Source organism: Propithecus coquereli, unplaced genomic scaffold (genome assembly GCF_000956105.1).
Source record: "Propithecus coquereli isolate 6110/MARCELLA unplaced genomic scaffold, Pcoq_1.0 Scaffold63, whole genome shotgun sequence".
NCBI lineage: Eukaryota > Metazoa > Chordata > Mammalia > Primates > Indriidae > Propithecus > Propithecus coquereli.
Window position 1 is genome coordinate 3,469,620 of NW_012152285.1, and position 18,807 is coordinate 3,488,426.

At 36.8% G+C, this 18,807-nt stretch overlaps 1 protein-coding gene and 1 pseudogene across 2 annotated transcripts in view; both read right to left on the reverse strand.

Annotated features, from left to right (window-relative positions):
- The window catches only part of ATAD1 (ATPase family, AAA domain containing 1), an 88,756-nt gene extending 84,858 nt beyond the window's left edge, over positions 1-3,898 (reverse strand). Inside the window, exons 1-2 of the mRNA XM_012659744.1 lie at positions 3,782-3,898; positions 61-235 (exon numbers count right to left, since the gene is read on the reverse strand). Of these exons, the coding sequence (XP_012515198.1) occupies positions 61-222 (162 nt within the window). The 5' untranslated portion in view covers positions 223-235; positions 3,782-3,898. The remainder of the gene's footprint in view (positions 1-60; positions 236-3,781) is intronic.
- Positions 3,899-4,242: 344 nt separating this feature from the next.
- LOC105822644 overlaps positions 4,243-18,807 on the reverse strand; it is a 15,344-nt pseudogene continuing 779 nt past the window's right edge. Inside the window, exon 2 of the transcript XR_001138113.1 lies at positions 4,243-4,407. The product of XR_001138113.1 is annotated as a high mobility group protein B1 pseudogene (transcript). The remainder of the gene's footprint in view (positions 4,408-18,807) is intronic.

Sequence of the window (18,807 nt, forward strand, 5' to 3'; positions counted from 1 at the left end):
CTTAGTTTGGGGGAAAATATTTGCTAGCCATAAGAAAAATGATCTTCAAACATTTCATACCTGTTTCTGAGCTTCTACTTTTTGCTTTCTGGTTGGATCAATTGCATCTACCATCCATTTGATAGTAAAGTATGTTACTGCACCAAATATTGTCAAACGGAAAATTAAACCAACAACTTCATTCCGACTCAAGGGACGAGAAAAGGTTTCAGCATGTACCATCTTGATTGTTAACCTTAAAAAACAAACAGAAACATTACTAGGTAAAATTATATTAAAATTGGAAGAGTAATAAAGTAGATTAAACTAAGCAAGAAAAACTAAATTCTAGTCAAACTGAAGTATTACCTACCTTAAAAAAAGTGTTTGACTTCAAGGGGAAATGGAGTTTTAAATGTTAAGTAAAGAAATACATTTAAAGTTCCTTTTGGAAACTGAAGTAGATTAGGAACTAAGGTTTATTTAGTAGTAGAACTAATAATTCTATTTAAAAAATATAGTAACTATCTTAAGGTATTTATTCTTTCAAACAGCTTTTAAATAACTATTTCAGAGAGTCTAGAAAAGTACCAACTATAACACTAATCCAACTGAAGAAAGGCAGCCCAACAATACTAATGTTTATGGTAAGAATTTCTTCTATTAAGTGTAATATATACTAGGTAATTTTTGAGAGTGAAATTCAAACTGTGAATTGACTCACTTTTTCCTCAATTGTTTTCAAGGACTGCTTAAATGTAAACATGCCATTTCTCAATTGATAAGTGACAAATTTTTTGAGCCATCCGATTGCTCCCAACAACCCAGCAAAATATGAAGCAACAGAGCTTTCAAAAATTTTTAACCAACCGAACCACTACAAGAATACAGCACTCACCAAAACTACAGAGAAAAAAAAAGAGGCAATGTACCTATTTTTACATACATCCCTGAGCAGCTACGTCAATCAAAGCTAGGCTTACAGAAGATACGCACTCCTGTCAAGGGCAATAACTATCCAGAAGAATAAGCTAGTTAGGGATGACATGACTATCACATTTTGGGAGATAGGATCTCAGCTTCAAATAATGCCATTATACTCGGTTCTGTGCTGAGTGCTATGGTATATATAGGAAAAAGAGAATATATATTTTGTACTCATATGAAAATGAGTAAGCCAGAATTTGTACAGATGGCTTGGAAACAGGTAAAAATTAGGTACTGTATAGATTAATTAATCCATGGTCCTTCCAGCTCCAAAATTACTATTTCTCTTCTCACTACTACTAAAGATCCTCTTTACCTCCCTCCCTCTAGAATAGCTCCAACAATTTTTTAATTCCTCTGATATACCTCCTCTCCATTCAAAACCATATACTCCTCCCTAACCAAAAGACCCCAAAGCTTTCCCTTCACAGGATTCCCGAGGATTCAAGACTATCTTGATTTAGCTCCAGAGTCAAAATTAAGCATTTTATCTCTCACTTCTCAGTGGGAACTCTCAGTAGCTGGAGTCACTATCATCTGAAAATGCCACACGTATTTTACCTTAGGAGTATCTGCCTGGTATCCTAGATGGGCCATTTCCTCTTATTCATCTAGGATTAGTCAAATTCTATCCAAACTTCAAAAAATCAACTTTATGTGCTCCATGAAGCCTTTCAGATCACATGAATCCTCTACATTTATTCATTATTACACTATCTTAAGAAATGTCTTGTTTTAATCATTATTGAACTCTGGGATATCTATTCTACTGAGCTAGCATTTAAATCCTTATAAACAACATTTATAACTTATCCATCTTTTGTGTGTTTGTCACACATAAAACACAGGCTACTCAAAATTATCTGTTCAAGAGACAAACTGCAACTAAAGAAAAACCTCCCGGTTGATTATTACAACAGTCATTGCCAGACTTTTGAAGGATTTTCAAAAGTCAAGGTTCTACACTTCTCCATTACTAGGAGCCAATCACTTCACAATAACTACATTATTTAATTTAAACTTAATTAATTGAAAGCCTTCGATTTGGATGAAGAAACTTTGGCCTATGGATGGTAAGTGATTTGATTCATTCAACGAGCACTTATTTAACATTTATATATCACACCTACCAAATACTGAATATACAATAAAGGCTAAGATACAATTACTTTACTCAAGGAACACTGTCCAATTATTATATTAATTACAGGAAAAAAGGAAAAACAGGAAAAAAGGAAACAGGAAAAAAGGAGCCAGAAGGGAGAAGTTACCTAACTAAAATCTCGCCTCATATAACAAAACGGTGTGCTTCTTCCATCAGCATGGATTCCAAAATATAGGTTACACAATACTTCACTTCTCACAGGAAGTGAAAACCTGACTTTTCTAGTCTTTATTCTGACAAAGTTGAAAATGAGGTTAGAATGTGTGGTATCATTATGTGGGCTATATTCATAGATGAAAATAAACCAATTTAGACAAGATAAGGGTTTTATTAACTTAATTTATGAAAAGTGGTGGCATTCCAAAAACATTTTTCATTTTAGTTTGACTTAATACCAATGATAATGTTATCTACTGGAAGTGCACTGAACTACATGGACAAATTAGGGCTATCAGCACATCCCAAAGTCACCAAGATAGGAAGAATTTTTAAAATCCTATAAAAAATGTCAAGATATAAAACCCCTGTTTATATATTTTCCTATTCTGAAATTAGGTTTATTAAGGCCAGCCACCTCTAAAACAGTTGTCCATCTTTTTAAATGACTTCAAAATTCTGAAACGAAACTGAAACTTGTTTTGTAGATTGTAACTGTATACGCTTTATTGTACACTCATCTATCATTCATATGGCACTGATAAACCTGCAATGTAAGGCCGTTACAGTAACAATACCATTACAGCAGAACAGACAATAACAGCTGCATGTGCATACGACAGGAAGGAGTGTGTTTCAATCTTGTATTAAACATCAGTTTCAACAAAACGAATACAAAAATATGTACATACACAAAGATAGTGCTATGTACAACTAAGAAATATGGCAAAACACTAATTTATAGTTACTTGTTGGGCAAACATGATATCTGATAGTCTCTTTTTAATGAGTTCTCCATTTCAAGGTGAAAAACTTCGAAACTGTACTACCTTGTCTATGAGCAAATTATTGACAGGTTAAAAGGAGACAGTATAGTGTTCATACTGTAGTATTTCTCTCCTAATTCACTGCAGTGTTTTTACAAAGGGTTTCTCAAACTCAAAGTCCCAGTTTCACAGGCATCAAGGCCCTCTGAATACATCCTATAACAATGAAGGCCTGCCAACCTTCACATAGAGGGCAGGTTATTATTAACACCATCTTCCTCTGCGAAAGCGTACCCAGCCCAGAAGAACCACTTTCGCTTTAGCACAAGGTGGTAGCAGCGCCTGTGCGACAATCAGACCTGGTTTATTCCAGCTGCCATCACCTAGAAGTCTGGTTCCGAGATCTCCCAGAACGACCCCAATCACCCACTGAGCAGGCTGAGTACAAAAATTTCCTCGGTAATGGCACAAATCTCGGGGGCAGAGCCAACTGAGACCTAAGGGCCCAGGCCGGGCCGGAAGCCACGGCGAGGCCCCGGACGCCCTTGGAGCTTAATGCGCTCGATACTAAAGGCTGCGGGGCTCTGGGGGGCGGCACTGAGGTGGGGCGTGGGAGGAGGGCGAGGTGACCTTCCCGGCTGGGTTTCCCAGATCCGAGCTGGTCCCTGAAGGAGCTCCGCGGGATCCTACACCCGTCCGTCGAGGTCCGCAGGAACCCGCTACTCACCCGGGGGCAGAAACAGCGGGAGCAAAAGCCCGGAGCCGGCCTCACACAGGAAGGAAATGCCGCCTGAGCGAGAACACTTCCGGCGGGGGCCGCGGTCCGCCCCCTGGGGCGGAGCATGCGCGACCCGCGGCCGCTGGCGCGCAGAAAGAAGAGTGAGTTCCAAGTCTTAGACATGGTCAGGGGACCCGGCCGGAGCAAATTCGCGCACCAGATACTTAACTTGGTACCTGCTGGGCGAGGCGCTTTGCGAAGCCAGTGTGTCTACAAGCAGCACACGAACCAACGCTCTGAGTTTAGCTACTGCGTGTCCGAGATTGAATTTGGGAACGCGCGTATCACAAAAAGTCCCTGCGCTGCTCGCGGGTTCCAGGAACAACCCTGACAAATCGGGAGCCTTCTTGAGAGTGCAGGAATGCTCTGCGTGCCCCGCAAGGGAATTCTTCCCTGGCTCCGGCTTGAACCTAACTCACTCCCACCGCTGCGTGCAAACCCTCACGCTGCGGCTCTACGTCTGTACTTCTTAGCCAGAGCGCAGACGCACAGGACCACTCCTCATTCTTCACCATCTGCCTTTCAGTTTCTAGGATGAGCTCACCCTCCTCCCCTATTTCTGTGCTGACAAACACCTGGGGGTGGCGCTTGAAAATCCTTTAGCGAAACGATTTAGCAGCCCACGCAGGCAGGCCCGGTAGCTAGGACAGAATAGGGCATCCTGTGACAGATTTTGCTTTTTGGTGACTTCCCTTTTTCTTTTACCCCTTCCTCTTTCCAGAATGAACGATGTGACACAAGAGGACCCAAGGGAACAAACCTGAAAGCCAGCACCTCCTGAATACACAGACTGCTGGGAGGCAGATGACATTAGACACTGTCCTCACATACAAGAGGCATCACTTCTTTCAGATAGAGGCGGTGAGACTATAAAGCAATGAGACAGTTCCCCTCCTTCTCTTCCTCAGGAAAGCAGTTTGTGCCTCTCTCCTTGAGGCGCTGTCTTGGATGGCTAAAGAATTCTGCAGCCTGATTGTTGAATTAACAAATAATACTAGTTACAAACTTGTATTGTAGCGAGGATAATACCTACAATTTAGTGAATGTCCACTGGGGTCAGGCAATATGCTGTTATGTGCTTTACATCCATAATCTAAATTCCTCCCCCCAAAATCCTCTAAAATCGACATTATTTTCTCTGTTTTTATAGATGAGCAAATTTGAAAGCTTAAAGCTTAAAGAGAGAAACTTTCCAAAGTTCATGCACCTAATATGTGGCAAAATTTCCTCAGAACCTAGATCATCTAATTCAAACGCTGCACTTTACATTTTCTCTTTGAGATGGTACTTTAATACTATTAATAGTTAAATTAATAGTTAAATTTTAAAATCTAGTTGAAAGAGGTAAGACCATGAAATGCCAAACTCACAAGACTTTAATGGATAAGAAGGGATGTGTGAGTGTTGAAAAACTATAATTTAGTTCATTGACAAGAATCATTCAGAATGGAATTTAGTACTATTAAGTGGTTCATGTTTTACTTCCATATCTTTTTGTCTTTAAGGCTTCATATATGTGTGTGCCTACATTCATAATATAAGTTTTGAAAAATTATTGTGAAGCTAGATATGGGAGTACTAGACTGATTATTTAGAGAGTGAAATAGACCTTGGAGAAGAACAGGAAGATTATGAGACCAGGACAATGTTCACACATACACACACACACACACACACACACACACACATACTCAAAACAGAGGCCATCTGTGCTCAGCAGTCTTGGAAGGGACTCTGCACTGGGTTCATGGGATGATCCCAAGCTTAGTCATTGCTTGGGAGGTTCATGGGGACATGATTTGACGGGGCTAAAAGGGAGGAGTTACTGAAGGAAAGAAACCTAGGTTTTGTGGTACGCTAGGATAATCATACACACTGGTTAAGGAAAATGAGCTGAGAAATTCAAGATGGTAATGGATTTCCATCATTAGTGAGCAAAACTGATTCACCTAAGAATTTCACCTGCTTTACTCTAAGGACTAGGGTGACCAACCTAGCCAGTTTGCTTGAGACTGAGGGGTTCTCTGGAATGTAGGATTTTCATTGCTAAAACAGAGAAAGTCTCAGGCAAATCACAAGGAATTGGTCACCCCACTAAGGACATCCTAGATGAATTCTGCAATGTGGTGGAGCTCCTAATATGGTTACATCTAGTCTCAGTTCATCTGCCTAATATCTACGGTATGATTGCACAGGAAAGGAAATTGTTGGATAAAGTAATCAAGGCTGACCATAAAGAGTCTACAAATTTCAAAATAAGTGCTTTTTCTTGTTCCCTTTCCTGTGGTTTGGCTATAAACCAAATGCCTATACCTAACACCTTTTGGAGCTAATGCTTTCACTTAGCAAATCCTTAAGAAAGCTCCTACGTCTAGGCCCTAAGACATCAAATAACTGCCTTCCCACATACCTTTCCACCAATCACTCAATCAACTAGGTTCTTCCAGAATAGATAAGAATGAACATATACTTTTCATCCCAGGATAGCTTTATATAATCCCTGGCAACACAAAATACCGTATTTGGCCCACAGTAGGGGCTCAATAAATAATCCATTATATGTAATATTAATCAGGATGTTATAACAACAGATTTCTTGTAGACTTTCTGGGCCTTCCCTCTTTGTTAGAATCAAGATATTAAAAATGATTATTATATTTATTATAGAAAATTGGGGGTTTTTTTGAAGTGTGTTTTTTGTACCAATGTGCTAAAATAGTTACAGCAGTTCTGCCCCATGATAATGAATTTTCCATTTTTATTATTGGATGGGATGTGGTTAGTTTGCTTTGCAGCCAAGGTCAATGCATTGGATACCTGGTGGGAGGAAGGGATTCCTAAGATTAGTTCTCAAATTTCATTGCATATAGATTAACTTGGAAAACTTGGCAAAATGCAAATTCCTGACTCCTAGCCTTAGAGGCTCCCATTTAAGTTCTCTAGGTTTTGGCCCAGGAATCTGCATTTTTAATAAGCATCTGGCTCTCTGCCATGTGAAGATACAATGTCTACAAGCCAGGAAGGGTACCCTCACCAGACACAGAATGTTCCGGCACCCTAATCTTGGACTTCCCAGCCTTTAGAACTCTGAGAAACAAATTTCTATTGTTTAAGCCTCTCAATCAATAACATGAAATGATTTGGATATAGGTAGTTTTGGACCACACTTCTAAGAACTCTGCCCTAGTGAGTGTAGACTTGAGATGTATTTTTGCAAAAATTTCTACCACCCCAGCCCAAAAGGCCTATCTGGTCATCTGAACCATTAAGCTAGCTGAGATGCATCAAGAAATTAAGGCAAGGAAACCTCATGATGAGATTTGGAATAAAATCCCTTTAGAAGGAAAAACAAATCTGAAATGCTTGGATAAGTAAACATAGTAAACCTGACCTTATTCATTGCTCATTAGAAATAATTCACTTGACAGTGATTTAGAATGAGCAGAACTTCAACAAATAGATAAAATTATATCGCAATAATTATGCCAGTAGTAATAGTCACTTGGTAACTTTGATTCTTTTTAAAATATTTAATCAGAAAGGAATAATCTTAATTATCATTTTGACAAGGTAAATTAAATAGACACACTTGACCTTAGCCAAAAGACTGGGAAGCAATGGGATAAATTAAATAGAATGGGTGGAGAAAGAAAGGTAACCATGTGAGCATGAAGAAAGACCAAGATTTAGTGCTTGAAGCTCAAATAGAAAGAGTAAGGTGGAATCAAGGCAAAAATAATGGAAAATTAAAATTTCAACAGATAAGAGGAAGTGGAAAGATGAATTGATAGCTCCATTCTATAAAAAGCACAGAGCTAAAAGAAAGACTACAGCAAAGTTCAAAGGACATGTTATAAATCTACTTTCCATGCTTTTGTGTTTTTAAACTTTACACATAATTTAAAATAAGTGTATATAAAAATGAGTTATATATATTAATAATTTTCCCATGTTATCAGGGTAGCACTACCTACAAACAACCTTACATCATACGTAACCCTTTTTCTCATGCAGTGCTGCCAATTGTACATTTTTTAACTGTCGGCCAAAAAACATTTTCTAGAACTTAGATATTTATTTAAAATCTACAACATTTTGTTGTTTAGCTTTAATACAGTACTGTTAAAATGATACTGTATGTGAAAAGTCAGGATTGAGCAAAAACAGAGAATTGCTTTGGAACATGTCTAACCTTACTATAGCCTCATCAAAAGTTTTAAGGCATAAATGGACTTTCATAAATGCCCCTCATGTAGTTTCTTAAATGGGGGAGGAGGTGGGAAGGATTAGGTAAGAATAACAAAGGTATAGATTCACTAGCTAAAATAGAAGAAACAGTGGTTGAAATTTTAATTCTCAATTCCTGTAACAACAGATTGATAGATGAGGCATAAAACAAGACCAGATGCTATGGTTTCCAGGACGCACTTGGCTTCCCATCCTTTATAACCCAGAGCAATTTTTGCTCTAAGTAGGTCACTTGCTTGCTCTCATTTACCTGATTCTAGGAAAATGCCCTTTAAACTATTTAGAAAATAGTATGTACTGGTGCTTAACATTTTAAAAATTAAGACTACATAACCATCCCCCCCACCACCTGACTCTATTAGGCAGAATAACTTGTAACCTTGAAGCATAAATTAAACTAAAATGGACAAGAAGAATTTGAGACCTTTTATTTTCTAAGCACAAGTACACTGAAATCTGTGCCCATTTTGTTAGCTCCCATAATTCACTTTGCTTAGCACTGGCATAATACTCAGCTCACAAAATTATAGTTGAGGTCTGTATTCTCCTAGCAGATAAGAACTTCTTGAGAAAAGAGGATGCCTAGGACATAAGATGGATTTAACAAATGTTTTAGCTCATTGATTTTTTTTTTTTCCAAATCTGGTATATCTAACAGGGCTTTTCAGACCCCATTCCTGCAAATTTAACCTGACTAGAGGGAAAAAAGAGGTAGGAAAGACAAATGATGCAAAGGTAGGGTATATGAAGCAAATCATTTTACTGACCATAATTATATTATTGCCCTGTCATGTTAAGTCTGCTCCTGGTGTGTCTATCAGAAACCAGTCCAATCAGAGTTTAAGAGCATGGACTTTACAGACTTGGGTTTGGATTTAAGATTTGCTATTTGCTAGCTCTATGATTTTGGACAAGTTACTTATGCTCTCAACCTCAGTTTCCTCATATTTAATATGGGAACAATAACAGTACACATGCCGTGGACTTGCATTGAGAACTAAATAAGACAATGCATGTAAAGTGCCGAGCTCAATGCCTAGCACTTAGCAAGTGCTCAATAAACATGCTGATGTAAATACCTCAGATGATATTTTCATTATACTATGAGTTGATATTCTCATTCCCAGGAATCTGTAAGGACAATGATCCTTTCCTATCTACTTTGTGTTTGCATGAGGACTTTACCTCTCAAGTTTTCAACCATGGCATCTTATCTGAAATATTTATTTTCTCTAACTTGTGTAGAAGCTGTACATGCTTCTCTGTTGCTTTGACCTCTTGGTTTTCTCATTCCCAACCTTAATGCATCCTTCTGGCTGAGTCTTACTGATCAGTAAGTAGTCTATAAACCATTTATGATAGTTATATAAAACCTATAAGATTCCATCCTTATCATCCCAAGTTTAAAATATTGATCAATCCATGAAAATAACTGTGTGGATATTTCTCAGTTCACCTAAAACCATCATTAATATTGGCTGTTATTCCCATCTGTCTAATTACAGCCATGTATTGAGCATACAGTTCTTGGTCTCATGGAGTTTGAAAGACCAAAACATGTTATAAAATTACAAGTCTTTGTAGAGCTGTTGGTCTTTTTTTTTTTTTAAGCTAGAGGTTTGTCCCATATTTCATCCCCGTTCATTTTTTGCTGAGAGAAAACTTCCTTACTGAGGTTGCTAGGTGGGTTTTCCACAAGAAAAAGAAATTAGTTCAGTAGATGAAGTGAGATGCTGAACCAGACTTAAGATTTTTAGAAGTCAATACTTCGCATGTTATCTCTTTTCTCTGCAAACAACAACCTTTGTATTACCCTCGGGGACTATTGTAACATCAGAGCTGTTATTCTTCATATAAAATTTAGCTCATTTGAGCATAACACATATTTAAAAAATTTTTTTACTATGTGTAATTCATAGAACCATTCCTAAAATTGAGGAAGGTCTACCGAGCAAAAGAAATGATATATCCTGTCCAGACGCTGAATACATTTCTTCCAAAGGCAAAGACAAGGGCAAAGCTGGCCGACTTTGGGTGTTAAAGTATGAAATATCAACTAGGCCTTCTCCTTTCACCTAGAGGGGCCCAGCAGCAGTGCACTGGCAAGCCAATGTTAAAATCTCCCCCCTCCCACTTCTTATTGTCATTGTTTCAAGAACCAGAAAAACTAAACAAAAGGGTAAGGAAAAAAAGGCAAAGCCTATAATTTGAGTTACAGAAATATGGAAACAAATTAAATATGCTCAAAATCTCATTCAACTGCAAAATATTATACCTGATAGAGTTTCACAAACCTTTCTACTTTCTGGCCTGCTGCTTATTGAGTTTAAATACTGGAACTGTTCTGAGAGCTTTGAATGCCCCAGTGAGAACTAGTGCCAGAGGCACTCCCACACCCATTTCTTTATGTCTTCTGAGTTCTCAGGTTAACGAGGCATCAGAAAAGGGGATAGTAAAGGACAGAGAGGCTGACTCCCCAGCAGTGTTTGCTTCCCCTATGGTGTTTTGTAAAAAGCTGACATGATGCTAATAATTATTACCTGATTAAAAGCAGCTTTAAAATTCTGCCTAGGTATTCTTGAACCTCTGGCTGGACTGTGTCTCACCTACATTCCAATCTACCCATCACCTAATCTTACTTATATTAGATAAACTGGCTTTCCATAGTTTGTCATCATATTGTCCTCAAAGGCTAGTATTTAAGTAGCTTTTTCCTTACCTCCCTCATCCCTTCCTTGGGACTCTTAGAAATAAACAGGTAAAGCAGATTAAATGAATGGCATCTAAAGCCATGAAATATAACGATTGTGTTTTATTTGGTTTTAATGAGTAATCATATTTCTTCAGTTCAATGAATCATAAAGATTTAGTACTTGAATCCACACTAATAGGCCAAAAAGAGAAGACAACTAAAAATCTCTGCAGGGGTACTCTGTTTCCTCCTCATTCCCTAGGAAGGTAGAGGCCATGACACTTCATTTTAATGAGCATTCCCAAAATCTATTTCTGTACCCAACACAGGAAAGTGTTGCCAAACATAGAGTGTCAGGTAGGTGAAGAACAAATATAGCCTTTGCCAAAATAGTTTGAACGATGCAGGATGCAGATTATTGCTGTTTTATTCAGTATTTAATATAATGTTATTTACCGTAACTAAATATTATAACATTATAATGTAACATATATTATACTATTATAATACTAATTACATAAAATTATAATCCTAAGTATTTATGTAATCATTTAATTAATAAAATTCTATTTTATTTAGTATTTATATAGTATTTGAGAAATTCTGAATTATGACAGTATTAACTAAGACCAGCTCCATGACCTGTCACATGTCAGACAGCTTTTCTGAGTGTCCTTCTCCAAAACTGAGATACAGACATACATCATTTTATTGTGCTTCCCTGTATATTTCACTTCACAGATATAGCGATTCCTACAAATTGAAGGTTTGTGGCAACACTCCATCAGGCAAGTCTGTCAGTGCCGTTTTTCCAACAGCATGTACTCACTTTGTGTGTCTCCGTGTCACATTTCGGTAATTCTTGTGATATTTCAAAGTTTTTCATTACTATTATATCTGTTATGGTGATCTGTGATTAGTGATCTTTGATGTTTCTGTTGTAATTGTTTTGGGGCACTATTAACTGTGCCTCCCCGTATAAGACAGTGAACTTGAGAAATGTGTGTGTTCTGGCTGCTTCACCAACCTCTGCCATTCTCCTATCTCCTTCCCTGTTTGCAGACCTCCCTATTCTCTGAGACAACAATATTGAAATTAGGCCAATTAATAACCATACAATGGTCTCTAAGTGTTCAAATGTAAGGAAAAGTCCCACGTCACTCACTTTAAATCAAAAGCTAGTGAAGAAGGTATGTTGAAAGCTGAAACAGGCCAAAAACTAGGCCTCCTGTACCAGTTAGTGCAGTTGTGAATGCAAAGGAAAAGTTCTTGAAGACAATTAAAAGGGCTACTCCAGTGAACACATGAATGATAAGAAAGTGAAACCCTTATTGCTGATAGGGAGAAAGTTTTAGTGGTCTGGATAGAAGATCTAACCAGCCACAACGTTCTCATAACCCAAAGCCTAATCCACAGCAAGGCTCTAACTCTCTTCAATTCTATGAAGGCTGAGAGAGTAAGCTGCAGAAGAAAAGTCTGAAGCTAGCAGAGGTTGGTTCATGAGGTTTAAGGATAGAAGCTGTCTCCATAACACAAAATTGTAAGGTGAAGCAGCAATGGTAATTGGGAAGCTGCAACAAGTTATTCAGAAGCTCTAGCTAAGAGAATTGATGAAGATGGCTACACTAAACACAGATTTTCTTTTTTTCTTGAAAGATGGCATCTCGCTCTGTCACCCAGGCAGGAGTACAGTGGTGCTATTGTAGCTCATTGCAGCCCTGAATTCCTGGGCTCAAGCAATCCTCCCACCTCAGCAGCTGGGATTGCTAGTGGGTACCACTGTACGTGGCAACAACAGATTTTTGATGTAGACAAAAGAGCCTTTTATTGGAACAAGATGCCATCTAGGACTTTCATAGCTAGAGAGAAGTCAATGCCTGGCTTCAAAGGACAGGCTGACTCTCCTGGTAGGGGCTAATGCAGCTGGTGATTTTAAGATGAAGCCAGTGTTCCTTGACCATTTTGAAAATCCAAGGGTCCTAAAGAATTGTACTAAGTCTATCCTGCCTGTGCTCTAGAAATGGAATAACAAAGCCTGGAGAACAGGACACCTATTTACACCATGGCTTACTGAATATTTTAAGCTCAGTATTGAGACTTACTGCTCAGAAAAAATGATTCCTTTCAAAATATTACTGCTCATTAACAATGCACCTGGTCACCCAGAGCTCTGGTGGAGATGTATTCATACAAGGTGATTAATGTGGTTTTCATGCTAGCATAACATTTGTTCTGCAGCCCATAAATCAAGGAGTACTTTTGACTTTCAAGTCTTATTATTGAAGAAATACATTTTGTAAGGCTATAGCTGCCATAGATAATGATTCGTCTGGTGGACCTGAGCCAAGTCAATTGAAAACCTTCTGGAAAGGATTCACCATTCTAGGTGCTATTAAGAACATTTGTGATTCATGGGAGGAGGTCAAAATTATCAACATTAATAGGAGTTTGGAAGAAGTTGATTCCAATCCTCATGGATAAGTTTGAGGGGTTCAAGACTTCAGTGAAGGAAGTAACTGCAGAGAATAGCAAGAGAACTAGAATTAGAAATGGAGCCTGAAGATGTGACTGAATTGCTACAATCTCATGATAAAACTTGAATGGATGAGTAGTTTCTTCCTATAGATGGGCAAAGAAAGTAGTTTCTTGAGATGGAATCTACTCTTGGTGAAGATGCTATGCACATTGTTGAAATGACAACAAAGGATTTAGAATATTACATAAACTTAGTTGATGAAGCCACGCAGGGTTTGAGAGAATTGACTCTAATTTTGAAAGAAATTCTGCTGTGGTTAAAATGGTATCAAACATCATTGCATGCTACAGAGAAATATTTTGTGAAAAGAAGAGTCAAAACACATGTCCACCCTCTACCCTCCATATACAGGGTGTCCCAAATGTCTCCATACAAAGGAAAAATTTTGTAATGAGTATTTTGTAAATAAATGTACATTTAGCTACAATTTCCCATTTTCCCTATGTATGGCGACTTTTGGGACACCTGTATAATGAATGGAGAATAACAGTAGGAGACTGGGCCTGGAAAAATCATGCCCTTCATTTGTGGAAGGACCAGCTGGCTAGTAAGAATGTTGCCAAGGCATATAAAAATGATAACAGTGAGAAAGCAAATACAACAAGCATTAAATATCAATATAGTAAGAGCTGGATCAAAAGCTTAAAAAAGAAGTATGGTTAATATAAATAAATGCCGTCTTCCACAGCAGGTCATGACTTTCAGAATATGAGCTCTTGAACAACTGAGGGAGAAGATTCTTTTCTGCTTTATTACCAATTTTATCGGTTTATTCTCTTGTATATTTCTTGTTTTCTTGAACTTGCCAATGAAGGTTTTACCTAACATGGCATTTTTCAGGAATGTAATCATCCCCACACTTAGTTAATGAGAGATTACTGTAACAAATTCTGAAAACACTTATAGATTTTCATGAATCTTATTTTAATTGAGAATTAGCCAAAGGGAAAGAGCAGAAAGGTAAGGGCATAGATTTTCCTCTACTTACGTGTTCATTTACTACTTTTATAAAGATAAGAAACATTTTACCTCTTTTGTTTGTTTTTAAATCTCACTGTCTAGAAAGTAAATTCAAGAGTAAGAAACATCATACCTTTTGGCATAGACCAATTTATTGTTGATTTCATTGTCTGTTAACATGCTGAGCAGTATGTTGGCTGGTAACACATCTTTGTCACAGAAGTAACAAACCAACATTAAAGGTAAGACGTGCCATTTTTGCCACTGAGAAATACACCTTCTTCCCTGTTATAGAAATGGCTAGGAAAGATCTGGATCTATATCCGGGAAGATATAATTTCAACAAATCACAGACTCTCAGGATTGAAAGGAATATGGAATGTCATTGAATTTTCAACCAAAAGCAATACGGATTATAGAAAGAATGTGTGCTATGGAATTAGAGGACTTGGATCAAATCACAGCTTTACCACTTAAAAACTGTACATTTTGGGCAATTTATTTGACCTCTCTGGTCCTTGGTTTCCTTATCTATAAAATGGGGATAGTGTCTACATTATAGAGTTGGTGAGAGAATTGAAGATAATAAACGTAAATAAACTGGAACAGACATAATAAGCATTTTGGGAATGATTGTGGTTGGTGTGATCATAATTGTCCTACCAAGTGGTCATTGAACTTACTTGAACATTCTGGTGACATGGAATTCACTAACTGCTCCGGCAGTCCATTCCATGTTCAGAGACTCTTTGGTATTAATTATTCCTTTTATGGAGCCTAAATATTTTCCCCTAGAACTTTTATCCACTATTCTCATTCTTGTCAGTGAGGCTGCATAGATTAAGTCTGTGTAACTAGGTTGAATGTGAAACTAGAGTGGAATATATGCTTCAAGAGTAGTGTGACCAGTGTGGATAATGTAAATTTATCAGCATGATTTAGGATCAAATTAGCTTCCTTTTGCTGGTACCTATCTTTTTGATACCTAGTGAATTTGCTGTTCAGAAAGCCTGTTCACCTTCTTCACTAGAATTGTAGACAGACAAAGCTTGGGTACTACAAACTATACCTGTCATAGTTTTGAGGGAAAGACTCAAGTGCAGAACCTTACAATTAAACCTTTTCATGTTTATTAATAAATGTAAAATTCCTTATGAGTCAGCAAACATAATTTGGGTATTTAATCAGTTATAATGTCAGGTGGCATACCTGTAAGGATATGGATAAGAACCTAGTACATTTTATTTAACAAACATTTATTAATAATAAGTGCCAGCTACTATTCTAAGTGCTTTACATATATTAACTAATTGTAATTTTCATAACAAACTTATGTAGTAAATACTATAATTATCCTCAGATAAGGAAACTGGGGCACAGAAAAATAATTTGTCCAAGGTCAAAGATTAAGTACTAAAGCCAGGATTTGAACTAGGCTGTCTAATTCCAGAGCCTGTATTCATACTCATTATGCCTTGTTCCTAAATCTGTCAAAAATGTAAAAAAAAAAATCTGTTACATAGACTGTTAGGGTTCCTTAAAAGAAAAGTATGATGAGTTAGTGCTGTTGGATTCAAAACATCTAAGCTTTATGAAAGCACTATTAGAAAATACCTTCAAGTTGCTATGGATTTGATATATATGAATACAAAGTGTTGACTAGAAACAATGTCTAGCTCCATTCTAAGCAAGACTAGTTTCTCTAATGTTGCATTTTATATTTCAGCTATACAATTAAGAAGGAACTAATGAATGCCTCCAAATTTTGATCTTTTGATGTATACTTATTCTGATAAAGATTGTATTCAAATATTAAAACAGCAACACATCATGTTTTAATTTTATTTTTAAATTAACATACAGTAAAATGGACTCTGTGTGTGTATATAGTTCTATGAATTTTTATACAAGAATAGATTCATATAAACAACCACAGTCAGAATATAGAATAGTTCAATTACTCCAAAAAAATCCCTTGTGTTACCTTTTTGTAGTTGTTTCCATTCCAACATCTGGCAACCACCGATCTATTCTCTATCACTATGATTTTGTCTTTTTTGAGAATGTCACACAAATGAAATCATACAGTATTTTAAGCTTTTGAGATGGGCTTGTTTTACTAGCATAATGCCTTTGAGACTTATCCAAGATGTTGCATGTCAATAGTTCATTCCTAAATAGTATCCCATTGTATAGGTATCCCACAATTATCAATTCACTCATTGAAGGACATATGGGTTGGTTCCAGTTTTGGGTAATTGTGAATAGAGCTGCTGTAAACATTTGAGTGCAGGTTTATGTGTGAACAGACGTTTTTATTTCCTTAGGGTAAATACCCAGGAGCGGAATTGCTAGGTCATATGATAAGGGTATTTTTAACTTTATAAGAAACTGCCAAACTGCTTTTTAAGTGGCTGTATCATTTTGCATTTCCACAAGAATATATGAGCATTCCATTTGTCCTTCATCCTCACCAGCTCTTAGTATTAGCAGTATTTTTTATTTTAGTTATTCTTATAGGTATCTCATTGTTGTTTTAATTATTACTTCCCTAATGACTAATGATATCAACATCATTTCATGAGCCTTTCATGAGCTTATTTGCCATCTATTTATCTACTCTGGTAAAATGTCTGTTTAAATCTTTTGCCCATTTTTTTTTTTTTTGAGACAGGGTCTTGCTCTGTTGCTCAGGCTGGAGTGCAGTTGTATCATCAAAGCTCACTGCAACCTCGAACTCCTGGGCTCAAGCGATCCTCCTGCCTCAGCCTCCCGAGTAGCTGGGTCTACAGGCATGTGTCACCGCACCCAGCTAATTTTTCCATTTTTTTTTTTTTAGAGATCGGGTCTCACTATGTTGCTCAGGCTGATCTCAAGTGATCCTCCGTCTTGGCCTCCCAAAGTGCTGGGATTACACTTGTGAGCTACATCACCTGGCCTTGCCCATTTTTAAATTGGGTTATTTGTTTTCTTACTGTTGAATTTAGGGAATTCTTTATATAGTTTAAATACAAGGTCTTTGTAAGATTATGTGATTTGAGAATATTTTCTTCTGTTCTAGATATAAGGCCTTTGTCAGATATGAGATTTACAAGTATTCTCGTCTGTAACTTGCCTTTTTATTCTGTTACCAGTATCTTTTGTAAAGTTTTAAATGTTGACGAAGTCCAATTTATCATTTTTTTTCTTCTTATGTTGTGTTAGAACTCTTCGCCTAACCCCAGGTCATGAAGATTTTCTCTAAAAGTTTCTTCTAAAAGTTGTAGAGTTTTAGATTTTACATTTAGATCTATGATACATTTTGAGTTAATTTTTGTATAAGGTATGAGGTTAAGGTTGAAGCTCAATTTTTAGCATATGAATGTCCAATTGGTTTAATACCATTTGTTGAAAAGACTTTCTTTTGGACCTTTGTCAAAAATTAGTTGGCCGTGTTTGTTTGGGTCTGTTTCTGGGCTGTTTCTTCTGTTCCACTGATCTAAGTGGCTTTCCCTTCACCAATACCACACAATCTTAATTAATCTAGATTTACAGTACAACTTAAAATCGGGTAGTTTGATTCTTCAACATTATTCTTTTTAAAACTTACTTTGACTTTTCTAGTTCTTTCAAATTTCTACATTAATTTTAGGATGAGCTTGGCTATATTTACAAAAATTCTGTTGGGATATTTAACGAAATTGAGTTAAAATATTGATGAGTTTGGGGAATTTAGTCTTTCAGTTCTGAACACGATGTCCCTCCATTTATTTAGGTCTTCTTTGATTTCTTTCATTAATGTTTTGTAGTTTTCAGCATATACATCCTATTCATGTTTTGTTAAATTTATACCTAAGTAATTCAGTATTTTCGAAACTGTTGTAAATGGTATTGTTTTAAAAATATCATTTTCCAGTTATTCATTGCTGTATATAGATGTAAGTTTTTTTCTGTGTTTACCTTTTGTCCTGTGACCTTACTTAACTCAGTTCTAGGAACTTTTGTGGTCACTTCTTTAAGTTTCAATGTAAACAATCAAGTCATCTACAAATAGAGACATGTTATTTCTTCCTTTCCAATCTGTATGCCTTTTATATTCTTGCCTTATTACACTGACTAAAATTCCAATATAATGTCAAATAGCAATGGTGAGTGAAGACATTCTTACTTCATTCCTGATCTTAGGGGGAAGCATTCAGTCTTTCACCACTAAGTATGATATTAGATGTTGGTGTTTTGTACATGACCTTTATGAGGTTGTGGAAGTTCCTTTTTATCCTAGTTTGCTGAGAATTTTTTATTGGAATGGATGTTGAATCCTGTCAAATGCTTTTTCTGCATCAATTGGTATAATTGTGTAGTTTTTCTTCTTTAGACTAGTAATATGGTGAATTGCATTGATTGATGTTTTGAATATTGAACCAGCCTTGTATTTTCAAGATAAACTCCACTTGGTCATATTGTATAATTGTTTTTATACAGTGCTGGATTTAATTTGTTAATATTTTGTTGGGGATTTTTGTATCATTGTTCAAGACAGATATTGACCTATAGTGTTCT